Genomic DNA, 14163 nt, shown 5'->3' on the forward strand with positions numbered 1-14163 from the left:
TTTGATGTTCAGCCCTGTACAGGTCTCCCAGGTCCTTTTGCTGTTGCAGGATAACATCRTTCAGAGGTGCTTTCCTTCTTTTCCATTTCCTCACTGATTTCATGTAATGCAACCTAATCAAATTATGAAGAATACTCTGATTACCTAAATCAAAATGTTAAGTAAAGTGTAGAAATGTGAAACTTAATAAATCCTAACAGACATAATGGGGAAGGTTAAATTTTGCATCTTGAGCTGTCCTTTATAAATGTGCAAATTTTCCGACTGTCCTCTAGAATTAGATTGTTGTGTGGTTATATAATAAAAATCTTGAGTAATCATTTAATATATGAATTGGAAAGTAATTTAAATAAAAAATTGGTATATTATCAACTTTAACTATTTTGTGTATAGTGAAAAAGGTTAATGGCCTGTTTAGATGAGAATTTTGTCTTGGTATTTCAGGTAGTTTCATTTGAAACCTGGTGGCAGAGTTTTGAAGAGTAATKGTTTTTTGCTGGTTTTACATAACTGATACTTACACACATTATAGTSTATTGTGTATCTTGAGCAGTTCTGCAAAGAAGGGACATGCTGGAGGGGAGGAGTGCCTGTGCTGCTGTTGGGCCACATTGCAGAGTTTTCAGAACTAAAAGYAGGACTGGCCATGCTGTGGTAGCCCTTGGAACCAGCTTGAAATTCTGGTCTCTYCCTGTTATCCGCAGGTGGTTCCACTCTCTGAAAACTGCACATGCCCATGTGCTGTGTTGTCCATTGCAGCTTTCTCCTTCCKCTTGTTAGTTCCTGTCAGAGGAACTCTGTTTTCTAGCCACATCTATTTCTGTAGTCCTCTTTAATCTTGTGGGTTTTTTCTGGCCTAAATAAGGCAGAGGTGAAAATTTTGTTATAGCTCTTTAAATTTTATATGCTGGTTTTGTATATGATTTCCTCCAATAGTTTTCTCCATTGTATACTTCTAAACGAAACTCTTTATGCTAATCCCTAGGAAAGCAGTAACAATTTTCAAATTGTGTCTCTGTTACTTTTTGAAATTGTAACTTCGTTTTCGAGCTTAACTTGTTTTGAATATTTGTAGAAGTTGGGAAAATGGTTGTTAAAAAATATAAGTATGTACCAAAGATAGGAATCCTGGAAACTGAGACAGAACAGGAGAATTTAAAACTRTSTTTCTTCCTGCWGTTTTAATTATTGAGTGAATCAGAATTAATGAGGATATGTCTAGAACACTTAAGTATTTTATGGATTAAGTAGAGCCTGTCCAGGGATGTGAAAGAAYGGTTGCAGACTGCTTTTTCTCACAATGCTTACCTGGATTTTCTGTATGAATCTCTTTTATTGTGTTTTATATCACTTTACAAATTCTAACTTTTTTCCTTACTTGATTTTTTGTTCTAATATATAAAAGGTCTTAGCTGATTGCCTTGATGATTTTTTTTTTGTGTTTAAAACCCTGAAAAAACAGCGATGAGTTTGAAAGCACCCCTTTATGTATATAACAAGTCATCTTTTTTCTTTCAGGATTTCCAAAACCTGTATGGTTTTGAAATTGAACAAAAGACTGGAAATCGGAATAATCTTTGCATTTCTTTGAATAAGAAGTAATAATGGAACGAAGGCAGAGAGGAGTCAGTCCTGGACTGATTTTGCTGCTTTATCAAATTTCTCAAGTTGGACTCCAGAACATTCCTTCTGTTACCCTTGGGGTACTTGCACTGAATATTTTTCTCTTTCTGAATCCTTTGAGGCCACTGCCTGAAGTGTGTCTCAGTGTAAGTGAAGCCCTCCACAGAAGGAACTGGCACCGTTTGCTGCTTGCTCCTTTCCACCATGCAGATGATTGGCATTTGTATTATAACATGATTTCCATGCTTTGGAAGGGGATAATGCTGGAAAGAAAACTTAAGAGCATATGGTTTGCCTACACAATTGCAGTATTTTCAGTRCTTATTGGAGTAGTTTATATGGTGCTGGAACTCCTTCTTGTGATAATTCTGGATGATCCTTCCTATGAAATGAATTGTGGTGTAGGTTTTTCAGGTAAGATACATAGTTGGTCCAATTTACATATGTAAAATTAGTATGTACAGTTGCTATATAATGATAACTGTTAATTGCAGAAAGTTGGCTAGGTGTACATCTGTATATATGTATGATTGTCATGTCAGTAAGGTCATTCTGTTTTTTATTTAAAGCATGATACTCTGGTTATGAACATTATGTAATTCAGTTCATGCTCTTGTGACTGACATTGATTTTACCTGAAAACATGAAAATATCATCATCCTGGTAGAATTGTGTTTTCTGTTTAAGATCACTGGTTAATTGAAGTCTGAACTCTTAATTTTCTGATGTCAGTAATACTAATTAGGTGTCTTGTAGAAAAGCCTATCATTGTAAAATTACTTGTACCTGTCTTTGGAGAGACTTCCCTAGATTTGCTTCTGCATGCAACATCCAAACACCTGATTTTGGTTGTCTTCCTTCCAGTAATGGTCTTCTCCTTTAGGAGATCAAGTTTTAGGTCAATAAACTCCTTCTCTTTACAAAAATCTTCAGTCAAGTGGAAAAGTGGCCCTCTTCTAGATAAGTAGGGGATTTCCTCGCTGACGTTGGGACCTGGCTTTAGAAGGCAAGCCCTCTTTTTCAGCCTTTAACAAAGGTGTTTCAAGACCTCTGAGGGTTCTTTGTGATATTCTGGTTGGTACGAGTTGGAACATCCTGGRAGTTGCTCCTCTGTACCTCCAGATATTTTCTGATCACCCCTGCTTTGGTTACAAGACATGCCTAGTTCTAATATTGGCCTTTCTGGTGGCTGTAGAGGCCCTGAGTGCAGCCTCTTTCTTTGAAAGATTTGGCTGCCTGTGCCTATGCCAGCCTCAATGTGTCCATGTCAAAACTTTTACGTGTTAGTTTTTCAGGGTTTTTTTCAGACCCCTATGAGCTTTCTCTTGTGAGGAACCATTTCATAAACACTTTCATTAAGTTCTGTGAGTTCATTCCATTATATTGGCTAGTGGTTGTGTGATGAAACAGTTGTAGTCAGTTAGAAATGAATGATTTGCTTAAAGGTAATTTATCTATTTTTTTTCAGAACCAAGTGATTCTGGAGTAAGATGTAAGATGATCTTTCATTAATTCAGAATTTGAACCTACTTGAGCTGTATATGTATCTGTTTATCTTGTTTTCAGTAGTGGCTTTTCTCAATTCACAGAACATTTTTTTGAGTTCACTAATTTTATCAATTATTTCAAGTAGAACTCCATTTTAAATTACGTTTGTATTGTTTTTAATACCTGAATAGGTACAGTGAGTGGGCACATTAAAAAGCAACTTAGGTTTGGCTGTTACACAAATATGTAATTTTTTGTATCTTTGTTTTTTTAAGTTACTGAAAAGTATCACTGAAAAAAACAACTGTTGTGGCATGCAGCAGTATGCTTCATGGTCCCTTGAAACTGCATGGTACTTCAAATGGTTTGCATTTCTTTATTATTTGTGCACAATTGCTTCTATCTTCATGTGATTTCTTCTTGTTTGCAGGAGTCTTGTTTGCTTTAAAAGTTCTAAACAACCATTACAATCCAGGAAGAGTGAGCACTGTCTTTGGACTGCCAATATCCAGTAAATATGCTTGTTGGGTGGAGCTGGTGGCTATTCATCTAATCTCCCCAGGGTAAGTGCATTTAATATTTCAAAGAAAGAAGAAGAGATTTGGGATATCTGGAGTAGTTTGAGGTGTATCATGAAGTATGAATAGTGATAGCTGGTATCCYAGTGTAGGGTTGGGGCTGCAGTCTGCTTGAAATATTGTTCCCAGAAGGTGTAACTGAATATTTAAGGGAAAATAACAAAAGTTGATAGGCAAGGAAAAGGGATGTGTGTTTTCAGCAAGGTAACTAAACTACCATGCTCATAGTGCCAAAGGCTTCATTCGCTGAGCAGCATTCCAATGTTTGCCTGCCATTTCTGTCCTAGCCCACTCTGGCTTATTCACTCCTCTAATTTATGATAAAACCAGCATCCAGTATTCTGCAATTTTTTTGCCGTGTCACTGTCCTGTAGTGCTGCAGGTCATCTCCCTGAATTTCTCTGTGTGCTCTGTGCCAGTATTGTTCATATGCCCCTACCTCTGTGAGAACAGGACCTTGCTCTTAGACAGCTGATTTTTGTAGTCCTATTTGCAAGTCAGTAATTTTCCTGTGTAATATTTTGTAACTGTGAATCACGTTGGAGAATACATGCAAAGTACAGGCACAAAACCTGCAAACTACCAAATTACAGTTTATATGCAATTTTACGCTTTTCAGAAAGATTTAAAAAAAAAGAGCTCAGCAATATTGAGATACTCCTTGTCAGATATTATGATATAGCAGAATATTTCGTAGAGTAGAAGGAGAATTCAAATACTGCTTAGGTTAAACACTGCTTTTATTGCTTTTTGCCTGGCTGCTTGATTGACTGCAGCAAGGATTAAAGACAGAAGAGCATTCTGCCCAAATGCAATTTTATTTGTGAGCTKCATGGCATTGCTACAAGTATAAAACTAAAGCTTTCAGTGCATTAAAAACATTTTTCTGAGAAATCACAAATTGTTGTTTTAACTGAACATAATTTTTATTCGGTGACATATTTAATAGTACTGGTTATTTTATTACTAAAGRATACCAAAAGAGCATTATGTGTGAAGTAAAACCGTATCATACTGTTTATGGTAGAGAAAAACATGATTCCAGACATTGGGTRCTGTTCTTTTTCAGTTGCATTATTGTAGAAACGTCTTTGGTAGAGAGTGGATAGGAGCTCCAGAAATAATATCAAAAACCGTTTCATAATTTCATGGAAGTTTAGATTGCYGTCTCGTTTAAACCTCTACAGTGATCTCTACATAGGGCAATTTCACAGCACTTAAATGATAATGGGGGCTACAGAAAACAAGTAGTCATCTCCAGAAATYCATGTCTTAGAACACAGAGTTTAATTAGTAACTGCCAACTGCCTTGAAATGAACCATAGCAATTGTAGCTCTCGMAGCATTGCTSTTACACGCTCATCTGKGTGCTCAGGCAAGTTACAGTATTGGAAGTGTCTATTTAACTGGTTTCTTTTGTAGACCAAATTGCATAATTTAATTTTGAATAGATAAGAGTTCAGTAATTGGGGCAGAATTCTGTCTGATCAGAAAGCCATGCAATAAATTTGGACCTGCCTTATTGGACTGATGTAGCAGGTTCACGTGAGAATCCATAACTGATGAAAGATCGAAAAGTAGTATTGAGCCTATTGAAAACTTTGATTTGTGTGCTAGGAGAGGATTTTGGTGTTTAGTGGTGTCTAATTATTTTCTGTCTTACTAATGTTTTGGTTCCAGAAAAATTTAAAATGCATTCAGTATCCTTCTAATCTTCTCCTTTCATAAAGTAAGGATATTGAGATGTAGGCTTTGCATAGCAGTCCTTGGGATTATTTGTTTAATGGAAGAACAGACATGTGAAAAGTTACTTTCTGTTTAATCTCTGCCTCTTCCAGAACTGGGCAGATACCTTAAGTCTTAGGTGAATCAATATCATATTGGTGATTTCTAGACTGGATGATTTGAAAGTATTTTTTATTTTCCGAGGTCAGACATTTTCCAAGTCAGGCACACACTTTTCATAAATTTGGAAAATCTGTTCCAGAAAAATCTGTTTGGAAAATTAGTTCCTTATAGATAGTTAATTTTKTTAACTACTTTTTACCTATAAATGTTCATGTCAGCATTTATGTGTTACTCYTCAAAAAATCGTTGGTTACTGTGGGGAGAGAACTGCTCTCCATAGCACGGTACAAGTTTGTGGTTAGTAGGTGACAAAAGAGTGACTTTAGATTTGATCTTTACCTCCCTCTAGTGACAGGTGTGTTTTCTTGTCTCCATTTACCACTGATGCCTGGAAGTTCTCCTATCTTTTGTGCGTGTGCCATCATCTGCGTAACTCCTTCAGATTTCTGATAACCATTACACWTTTTACATTAAACAGAGGTTTCATTTCTACTTTGTAAAGGCAAAAAAAGCTCATTTTAGCTCATATTATTTAAATTTTTGACAACCAGTATAAATGAGTCTTTTTGATTGCATATACTAATTTTAATATGTAGTGTGACAAATTTGCCAATACTGTTTAAATCTGCTTAATTTTACTCTTAATTTATGTTTAARCCTTTTAAACACAAAAGAGTTTAACTCTTAATTTGAACGCTGAAAATTGATTTATGAGTTTATGGAGTACRCTATAGTCATGGCAATTATTGGAGCAAATCCCCTTATTTACTATATGTATTACTTAATACATGCTTCTGTGTTGATTTCTCTAAAGACTCCAGAGCCTTTTCATTCTGTATACAGTTGGTAATGATATTTTTTAAAGAAATCATTGGTATGCACAGAAAATAATTCAGATCTCAGCAYTTCAATTGTTCTTTCAATTTTGAARGYGCCATATTACAAAGATTGYAGTGGATCTGCACTCATCTCAGACTGATTGTAGGATTGCACTGATAGTACAGTAGAAAGTACCATGTTTGTGCTTTCACTCAGARYKATAAATGGTCCTGGTAAGATCYACCTAGACATTACAATGTAAGTTATTTTTTTGAAACTTAAAATCAGTTTACTACTTTGGTAAGTCTTGAAATGCTTTTAGGGAAAGAGTGTTCTGTCTTTTAAACAAGCAATTAAAATTAACTCTCCAATTAGTTTTTTCAGTATATTTGTTAAATATTTTCCTGTAACTGTGTATATCTACCAATTTTAAGGTAGTTACAAAGAAAGATAACTTGCCTTTATATCCTTGCAGACAGATAATTCCTCTGTGCTTGGTCTCACTCAGGGAATTTCTCAGGGACTTCCTCTTTACAACAAATTCTGCACTCTCCCTGTTCTATCCTTACAAAAAAAAAAAAAAAAGTCTTCCTTTCCCTTTTTTTCTAGGACTTCTTTTGCTGGGCATCTGGCAGGGATTCTCGTTGGATTGATGTACACTATGGGACCTCTGAAAAAGATCATGCAGGCCTGTACAGGTATATAATTGTGTTGAATTTACAAAACRTGCATAAGAAACACTTTTATTTTTAAAATTCAGTAAGTCTTGCATACAGAAGTTCAGGCTGTTCCAGCAAGTTTGTAGACAATTWAAGATCTGCTCATTTTATTAAAGTGAATACAGAAGAAAAGAATTCAATTTTTTCTTAAATATGGATTATAAGAGCAAGTAAATGTGACTTTCAGATATTTTTACTTAGAGGGTAAAGGTAAAAGGAAAACCTTTTACCCCTCTAATTTAAATAATAAGTTATTATTTAAATAATAACTATATAATAATAATATTATTTAAATAATAAGTTATTAAGAAAATATAGCTTTAGACATCTTCAGTCTAACAGGTGTTTCAAATATAGCCCTGCAAACTTTTAAATGATCACTCCCTTAAACACYAGTGTTTTAATTGGAAGTCTTAGCCCTGTCACCACAGCTGTGGTGGAGTTGGTTGTCAGAATATTTGGCTTTTTATGTCTGGCGACTTTGAGTACTTTATTCATGACTGTTCCATCAAATTGAGCATGATACAATGTTTGTATAGTGGGGAATTATTTGTTCAAATGTGCATGTGCTCTCTGGAGGTTTTACCACAGTTTGGGCATAGTCTGTAAGTCATGTATGTTCAGCAGTTTGATGGGAAAAAAGGACACCGAAGCATCAGATTTCCTGCCTTGTTGGAGTGAACAGACGTGAGGTGTCCCATTAGTTAAAGGTTAACCCTGCATGATTCTGTGCTRTGGGGGAACTGTCTGATGGCTGTAGAACAGGCAAGCATCAGCTCTGCTACCGGGGCAGATTCAGCATTCTCCAGCCTCAGATGCTTTCAGGACTTGCCAGAGTACATCCCTGACTGAGTAAACTGCTCTGATCTAGTCCCTAACACTGCTCTGGTTTGGAGTTGGACTAGGGTCCTTCTGAAGTTCCTTTGAAACAGAATTTCTCTGGGATTTAGTGATAAACCTCACTGTTAGTACAACCTGCCCTAGAAACCCTGCTGCTGTGCAGGTTGCTGTGTGACTGACAGCTGCAGGAAGCAGTATTCAGTACACAGGTCATTTTTTTTCTCCTGTGTAGCAAAGCAGGGATATTGCAGTGTTGCTCCAGTTCTCAGTTTCTGTGCATTAACACRTTATTACCAATGARCATTCTCAGTGCAGAAATTGTTCATTATGTGTTCTCGAGAGAGCATTACAGGTTGGTTTGCCTTTAAGTCTACATGGATATGTTGCTTGAACATGGCATGCTACTATATAAAATCTGGAACAATATGAAAGCTTACAATAGTATATTCTCTCACTGATGCCAGAAAAATCCACAGATTAATTTCCTGTTTGTATCTTATGAAACACTCTGAAAGAAAGAGTGCTTTACATTTGAATTTTGTATTCTATGAAAATGTGATTATTCTAACAGTMCACGTGTTATTTATTTTGTTTAGCTGGTGTTACTTTCTTCACTGAGCCTAACAGGCCGAGGGACTACTATTCAGGTAAGTACTCTCATCCACTATACCAAAAGCTTATTCCAGCTTTAAAAATATTTTTTGATGATGATTACAAAATCTATAGGAGAGCTATATAAGTGAAAAYGTATATAGTGTACAAAATATTCTGTTCATGTATACTTGCTAAACTTACATTGCTTTTCTGGGCATGTCTCACCTTTTCACTTCAGGGAAGTGTGTGGATGTGTTTTGTACAAGAGGCTTAAGCCTCAAATTAAGCTCATGACTTCCTAAAATGCTACCTCGGGGAAATAGCATCCCTATACACTACAAGGTTTAGCAGTGGGGAAATTGTGTCTACTTAAATCAGCCTTTTGGACCTTGGCAAATTGACCCTCATCTGGTAAATTTATCTGTTCCATTCTAGTGTGGTTTTTCCCTTCTTGCAAGGAATTTCTTCCTCCCTTTGAACACTCTTAGTAAATGAAGTAATTTATGTGCAAAAGGCCCCCTCCTCACCAGACTGAATTTAGGCCAGCCACCTTCAGTTTATAGATGGATTGTTGGAATAATGGCACACTGGGCAGAGCACATTTGATTCACTTCTCATGCAGAACATTGAGTCATTGCACGTGGAGTGTACAGAAATAATAGGTGAAGTCCTTGTTTGTGAGGGCCAGGAGAGGGTGGGAGAAGGGCTCTGTGTGTTGGATCTGAGCTAAGGGATGSATAGCCTGGCATCTCTTTATCTCCTGCAGTGATTTATGCTCTTTCCTAGGCATCTGCAGGAGAACAGGATAAATACATAGTGATAACTCTCTCAAATATCTGCCACTGTGCAGTGGCTTGTGGCTTAAAGATGTTCTCAGCAGAAAATTTTATGGGGGAATTTTGTCTTTAATAGCCTATGGTAGATCCTTCTTCCATCAATTTGTCAGAAGCTCTTTGAATCGACATGAGCATTGTTAACACCTACATCATCAGGAAAGACTCTCACCATTTGTTTCCTGGTTTAGAATCTGTCATTTTTTGGTTTGGTTTGAACCTGCTAGCTGCTCATTTCCTTTGTCACACATTAATTCTTCTTTGGGAAGGGAAACTAAACCTTCATTCTTTATGTACTTCCTTTCTTAGTGTTTTTTAAGGCCTGTACTCACAATGGTTATCTTTTCTCTCCATTGGGAAAGTTGGAGTCTGTCTGGCTTCTTATAAGAAAACTATTTTACRTGTTTGGTCATTCTACTGTTCTCTGATGGTTAGTCATGCAGGGTTTTTTATTTTGTGTAGTCGTTTATAACTGAGATGTGCTTACTTTGAGCCAAGTTTATTGCTGCTTTCATTCTCCCTGATGGATTTTGTCTTTCATGATCTATCTCCAATTTTATTATTATATTAAATAATTCCCACAAGCAGGATTCTGGCCCCTTGAATATTTTTGAAACATCTCTTTTGTAATTCCTAAACAAAAGATCTTAGCCTGCTTTCCTCAAAAGCAGCAACAGGGATTCTTCCAACTCAAAAGTATATTTACCTAGGATTTTCATTACTCTAATTTACTCTCAAGTCAAAAAACATTTGATTTGAAGGCCAGTAAAGAAGTAAAACAAAGTTACTACTGGTGAAGTGAAATGAGATGTGAAAGCCCCCTGTGCTGCAAGCACAAGTTACCTGTTCTCATGGCTGGCAATCAATCCCAACCCAGTTAAAGATGTTCTCACATCTAGCACAGCTACAGGTGCTGCTGAGCCCAGCTGCTTGCAGACACTAAACCTTCCTTCATATCCCAGAAGAGCAGGGTGGATGGGAACTCTGAAGATTTATATTGGAAAAAGTACTTTAATAGCTAATGAAGATAAGAATTTGTACTTGACATTTAAACTCTGTAATCTGTTACAGCCACTGTACAAACACCAGCTGCTGGGAGCTTGGGTGGGTGTACAGGACCACCCTTGTGGAGTAGGAGCAGATAGATTCTGAATAGCCCTTTCTGTTTACTTTTCCAGCTCTTTTAAAGTAGGGAAAATCGAAGAGATGTCATGTAATAGATCTGCCATGATGGGGAGCAAAAATAGCTTTAGTATAATGACAACAAGGAAGTCTGGGGGTTTTTTTTTCCATATTTTGGACAGTCCCCAAAAGCTTTTATTCTGAGTTCCTTTGATAAAAAAAGGAGATGGAGAGAGTTAACCGGAATTATCCTGTCTTCCAAGTCCACCTTTAGGTATAGTAATTTAATTTTTTCTTTGTAGACTAAATTCATTTGTTTAAAATGACTTACAACTGCAGTTAAGAAAATACATATTTGTTACGTTCATTCCCTGTTCATATACTTTGTAATTGTCTTTCATCCTATTTGCAGATGTCTTAATGGAAGATTTAACCTTTTGCTYGGTGGATGATATATGGAATAAATTTGGCCATCTGTGAATTAAGAGAATTCGCTCTAGTGTCATAGGCTAATGATGCATATCTTGATTAGTTTTTCACTTTCTGGCATTGCTGATTTATTACTATGTGCCTTTAAATACCAATTTAAATAGAAAAATAGATGAAGTTATGGTCAGAACAGATTTTATGAAACAGCTTTAGAAGAAAAAAGGTTTTAAGTGTAATTTTAACACATTTAGTATTTAGTAGCTGAATTAGGTTTTCTCTAAGTGCAGTTCATGAATAAAGTATTAGGACATTTATTTTGATTAATGGGAACACCTTGAACATGTTGATGTTACCAAACTGTATCTCATTTTAAAAGAAAAGGTTACAGCTTTCTAAGCGATTACAACTTTCTGGYAGTGTRAAAMAWAAAAMAMAAAAAAAAAAAAAAACCTACAGCAATAGAGCACACCTAAAATATAGCATCTGTTTGCTTTCTTCAGATAATTTCATGCTCTTAGTACCAGGATTCTTACACTCTTCATGCATGCAGTTTTGAAGCCTACAGAAAATAAATTTATAACTGAGAAGATTTTCATTCAGATTAACATAAAGCAGAGGAGAATGAGGGGAGTATATGGACATTGCATCCAAAATGTCTAGACCTAACAGCTAAACGCAAAAATGGAATAGAAAAATGGGACTTTCCACAGTTGAAAAGTCGGACCTTTCTCCATGATTTTTCTCARTTTAGGTTTTCTGTGCTCAGGCAAGATCAGATTATGTTGTTAACAGGAAGAGAATCCTGCTCAATTCTCTAGCCAAGTATTTTTTTCCCTTTTGAATCCCATGTGTTTGGGTGGATGATGGCTTGTGCTTGGTTTTGGCCAGCTTTGCAGATGGTCAGAAATTGTTCATTGTCAGCAGTGCAGCAGCAGCAGCGAGTGGGACGCTGGGTGAGATCTGTGGTGGGGTGGCTTTTTCCAGAGCAGATTACATGAGCTGTATACAGCATTGCAGGAGTTTACAGGAATCTTTCCCTGTGGCTTCTCTAGGTCCAGATGATYTATGATGACATTGGTTTGTGGGCATTGGGGCAAAGGGGAAGAGAGGTGGGSAAAAAAAGCCTGAGCAGTACCTGTTTYGTGTTCTGGTGATACCAGTAAGGTGTCCAGGTATTGGCAACTAAAAGTTAAAAGGACATGATGAAAACTCTCTTCCAGTTTGTGTGTGRAACTTCTTAATGATAGCAATTCTATGATACTTACAACAATTTWAAAAAACTGCGATGTTTGAGCCATCTTTTTTCTGTTTTTTTTCTGTCCTGTTATCATGCTGTGGCTTTGTAAATTAGAAGTTAATTCATGGCATATATTGTATAAGTAATTGAATACTAACAATTTTTTTCTTTCCCAAATTAAAGTGATTTGTGGAAGAAAGATAGCAAGAAGACAATATCTGATTTCACACTTGCTGAGTAGCAGCAATTTATATTTTTTTTAATTCATTTTACAGAGTATTATGGCTATTATCCAGATTATCAATACAGAACTCCAAGGAACTACTTTGATTATACAGGTGGGCTCACTGAAGAAGAACAGCTTGAAAGGGCAGTGCTAAACAGTCTTAATGAAAGAGGTAGGAATTTTATTGCATTTTTTCTCTCAAGTTATGATTCATACTGAAAGGGAGTCAGGAGGGAAAACATGATGTATTCCTCATGACTTATATTTGGACATATCTTGTAATTTTGGGAAGGAGTGGGTATAAAATGAGTTTTATTGTAAGGGATACTGTCTATKTTACTGTCTTTTCAACATGATATTTTGCATAATTTTTAACATTGAGTTTGAGAAAGAAATACTTCAAAGCTTTTGATATTAATCATTTTGAGATGTTACTTAAGAATGAGCAATTTTTATGGAATTTTTTGAAACTATCAAGAAAACACAATATGAATAAGAATGATAAGATTATTATAAGTAAGTAGACAGTATGCACTTTAAAAGCTTTCATGTAGCTGTGTGAAACATCTGCAACTTTCATTTGTAGCCTTAAATAACCTGCAGCACTCCAGGTAAGTGTATTTTTTGTCTGCTTGTTGTTTTAGAACAAAGGTAAGTTTTGTGCTGTAAGAGGGAATATGTTTTTTTTGAGAACGTTCTTTGATGAAACACAAGAATGAATTCCAGTAGTACCTCACTAAGAGATTACTGTAGCAAAACAAGTTTCATTTCTAACTTCCATGCCAGCACCAGCAAGTTTCTTAATACTCTGGCAATGCCTGGGGTCAGTACTGCTTGCAGTTTTTAAGTCACAGACAAGTGAAGCAAGAAAAGGCTGTTCATTGTATGTTATTTCCAGTATAATTTGGTGTGATCAAATATATAGAGGTGTTGCTTTATTTTGCATCTCTTTCTCCTACCTGCTGAAGCACTTTAGTTTGGACAAGCAAGACTTAAGATCTGAGTTCTTAAAATACTTCCTTAAACAAGCTGTGTAAAGGTTCAGCTTGCCCATAGGCAGATGTCTTATTTCACAGAGAACATAATGTAGAGCATGTCATTGATCACAGTTGTTTTTGGGACACAAAGGATGAGATGAAATTTTCTGTGCTAATGSGCAATTAGGATATTCTTCCCTGTCAGTTAGGTTGGAAAATAATTAGCTTGAATGAGCACTATCCTTTGAACACGACACATTTTCCCTAAAGCATGAACATTCAGGGGTTCTTGCAATTACATGGATGATGAAACAGGTACTTAACATGACAAAAAATTACATAAAATAATTTGAAATAGGTTGTACTAGCAGGTACCACAATCAATTTAGGGCTTTCTAGGGCTTTCTTATTATTTTTTTTCCCCAACTATGACATTTAAACCATCACAGTTGCTCTGTAACTTGGACAACAAAGTACTCYGGTAATTTCAATTGATTATTAATATTTTTTTCATCCTTAGTTGGACAAGTATATTTATTATGGCTTTTAGGCCACAAAATGTACTATTATGGATTTAGAATGTTGATCCATTCTTATAAATTGCTGTGATAGTATCCTACTAAGCTAATAAAAGAATCAATGACATAATACAGAATTGCCTGGTATCAGCTGTTGTCCACAACTGAAAACGAATTTGTATTAAAACATGCATTGAATTTAAGCTCAATAGTTCCTGTTCTCTGATCTCATACATGTGTTATCTGAGCCCACTATAAAGATACAGCATTTCTTTCTATTCCACATCCAGGCATTCCCGAACTGCAGATCTA

The 14163-nt window shown here is 36.0% G+C and overlaps 1 protein-coding gene across 3 annotated transcripts in view; it reads left to right on the forward strand.

Moving 5' to 3' along the window:
* The window catches only part of RHBDD1 (rhomboid domain containing 1), a 38469-nt gene that overhangs the window by 15725 nt on the left and 8581 nt on the right, over positions 1-14163 (forward strand). For all 3 annotated transcript variants that reach the window (XM_057366882.1, XM_057366880.1, XM_057366881.1), the window contains exons 2-6: positions 1519-2037; positions 3542-3674; positions 6966-7054; positions 8512-8562; positions 12406-12528. In XM_057366882.1, the coding sequence (XP_057222865.1) occupies positions 1605-2037; positions 3542-3674; positions 6966-7054; positions 8512-8562; positions 12406-12528 (829 nt within the window). In that variant the 5' untranslated portion in view covers positions 1519-1604. The remainder of the gene's footprint in view (positions 1-1518; positions 2038-3541; positions 3675-6965; positions 7055-8511; positions 8563-12405; positions 12529-14163) is intronic.

Source organism: Malurus melanocephalus, unplaced genomic scaffold (genome assembly GCF_030028575.1).
Source record: "Malurus melanocephalus ecotype Western Australia unplaced genomic scaffold, MMel_1.1 scaffold_73, whole genome shotgun sequence".
Taxonomy (NCBI): domain Eukaryota; kingdom Metazoa; phylum Chordata; class Aves; order Passeriformes; family Maluridae; genus Malurus; species Malurus melanocephalus.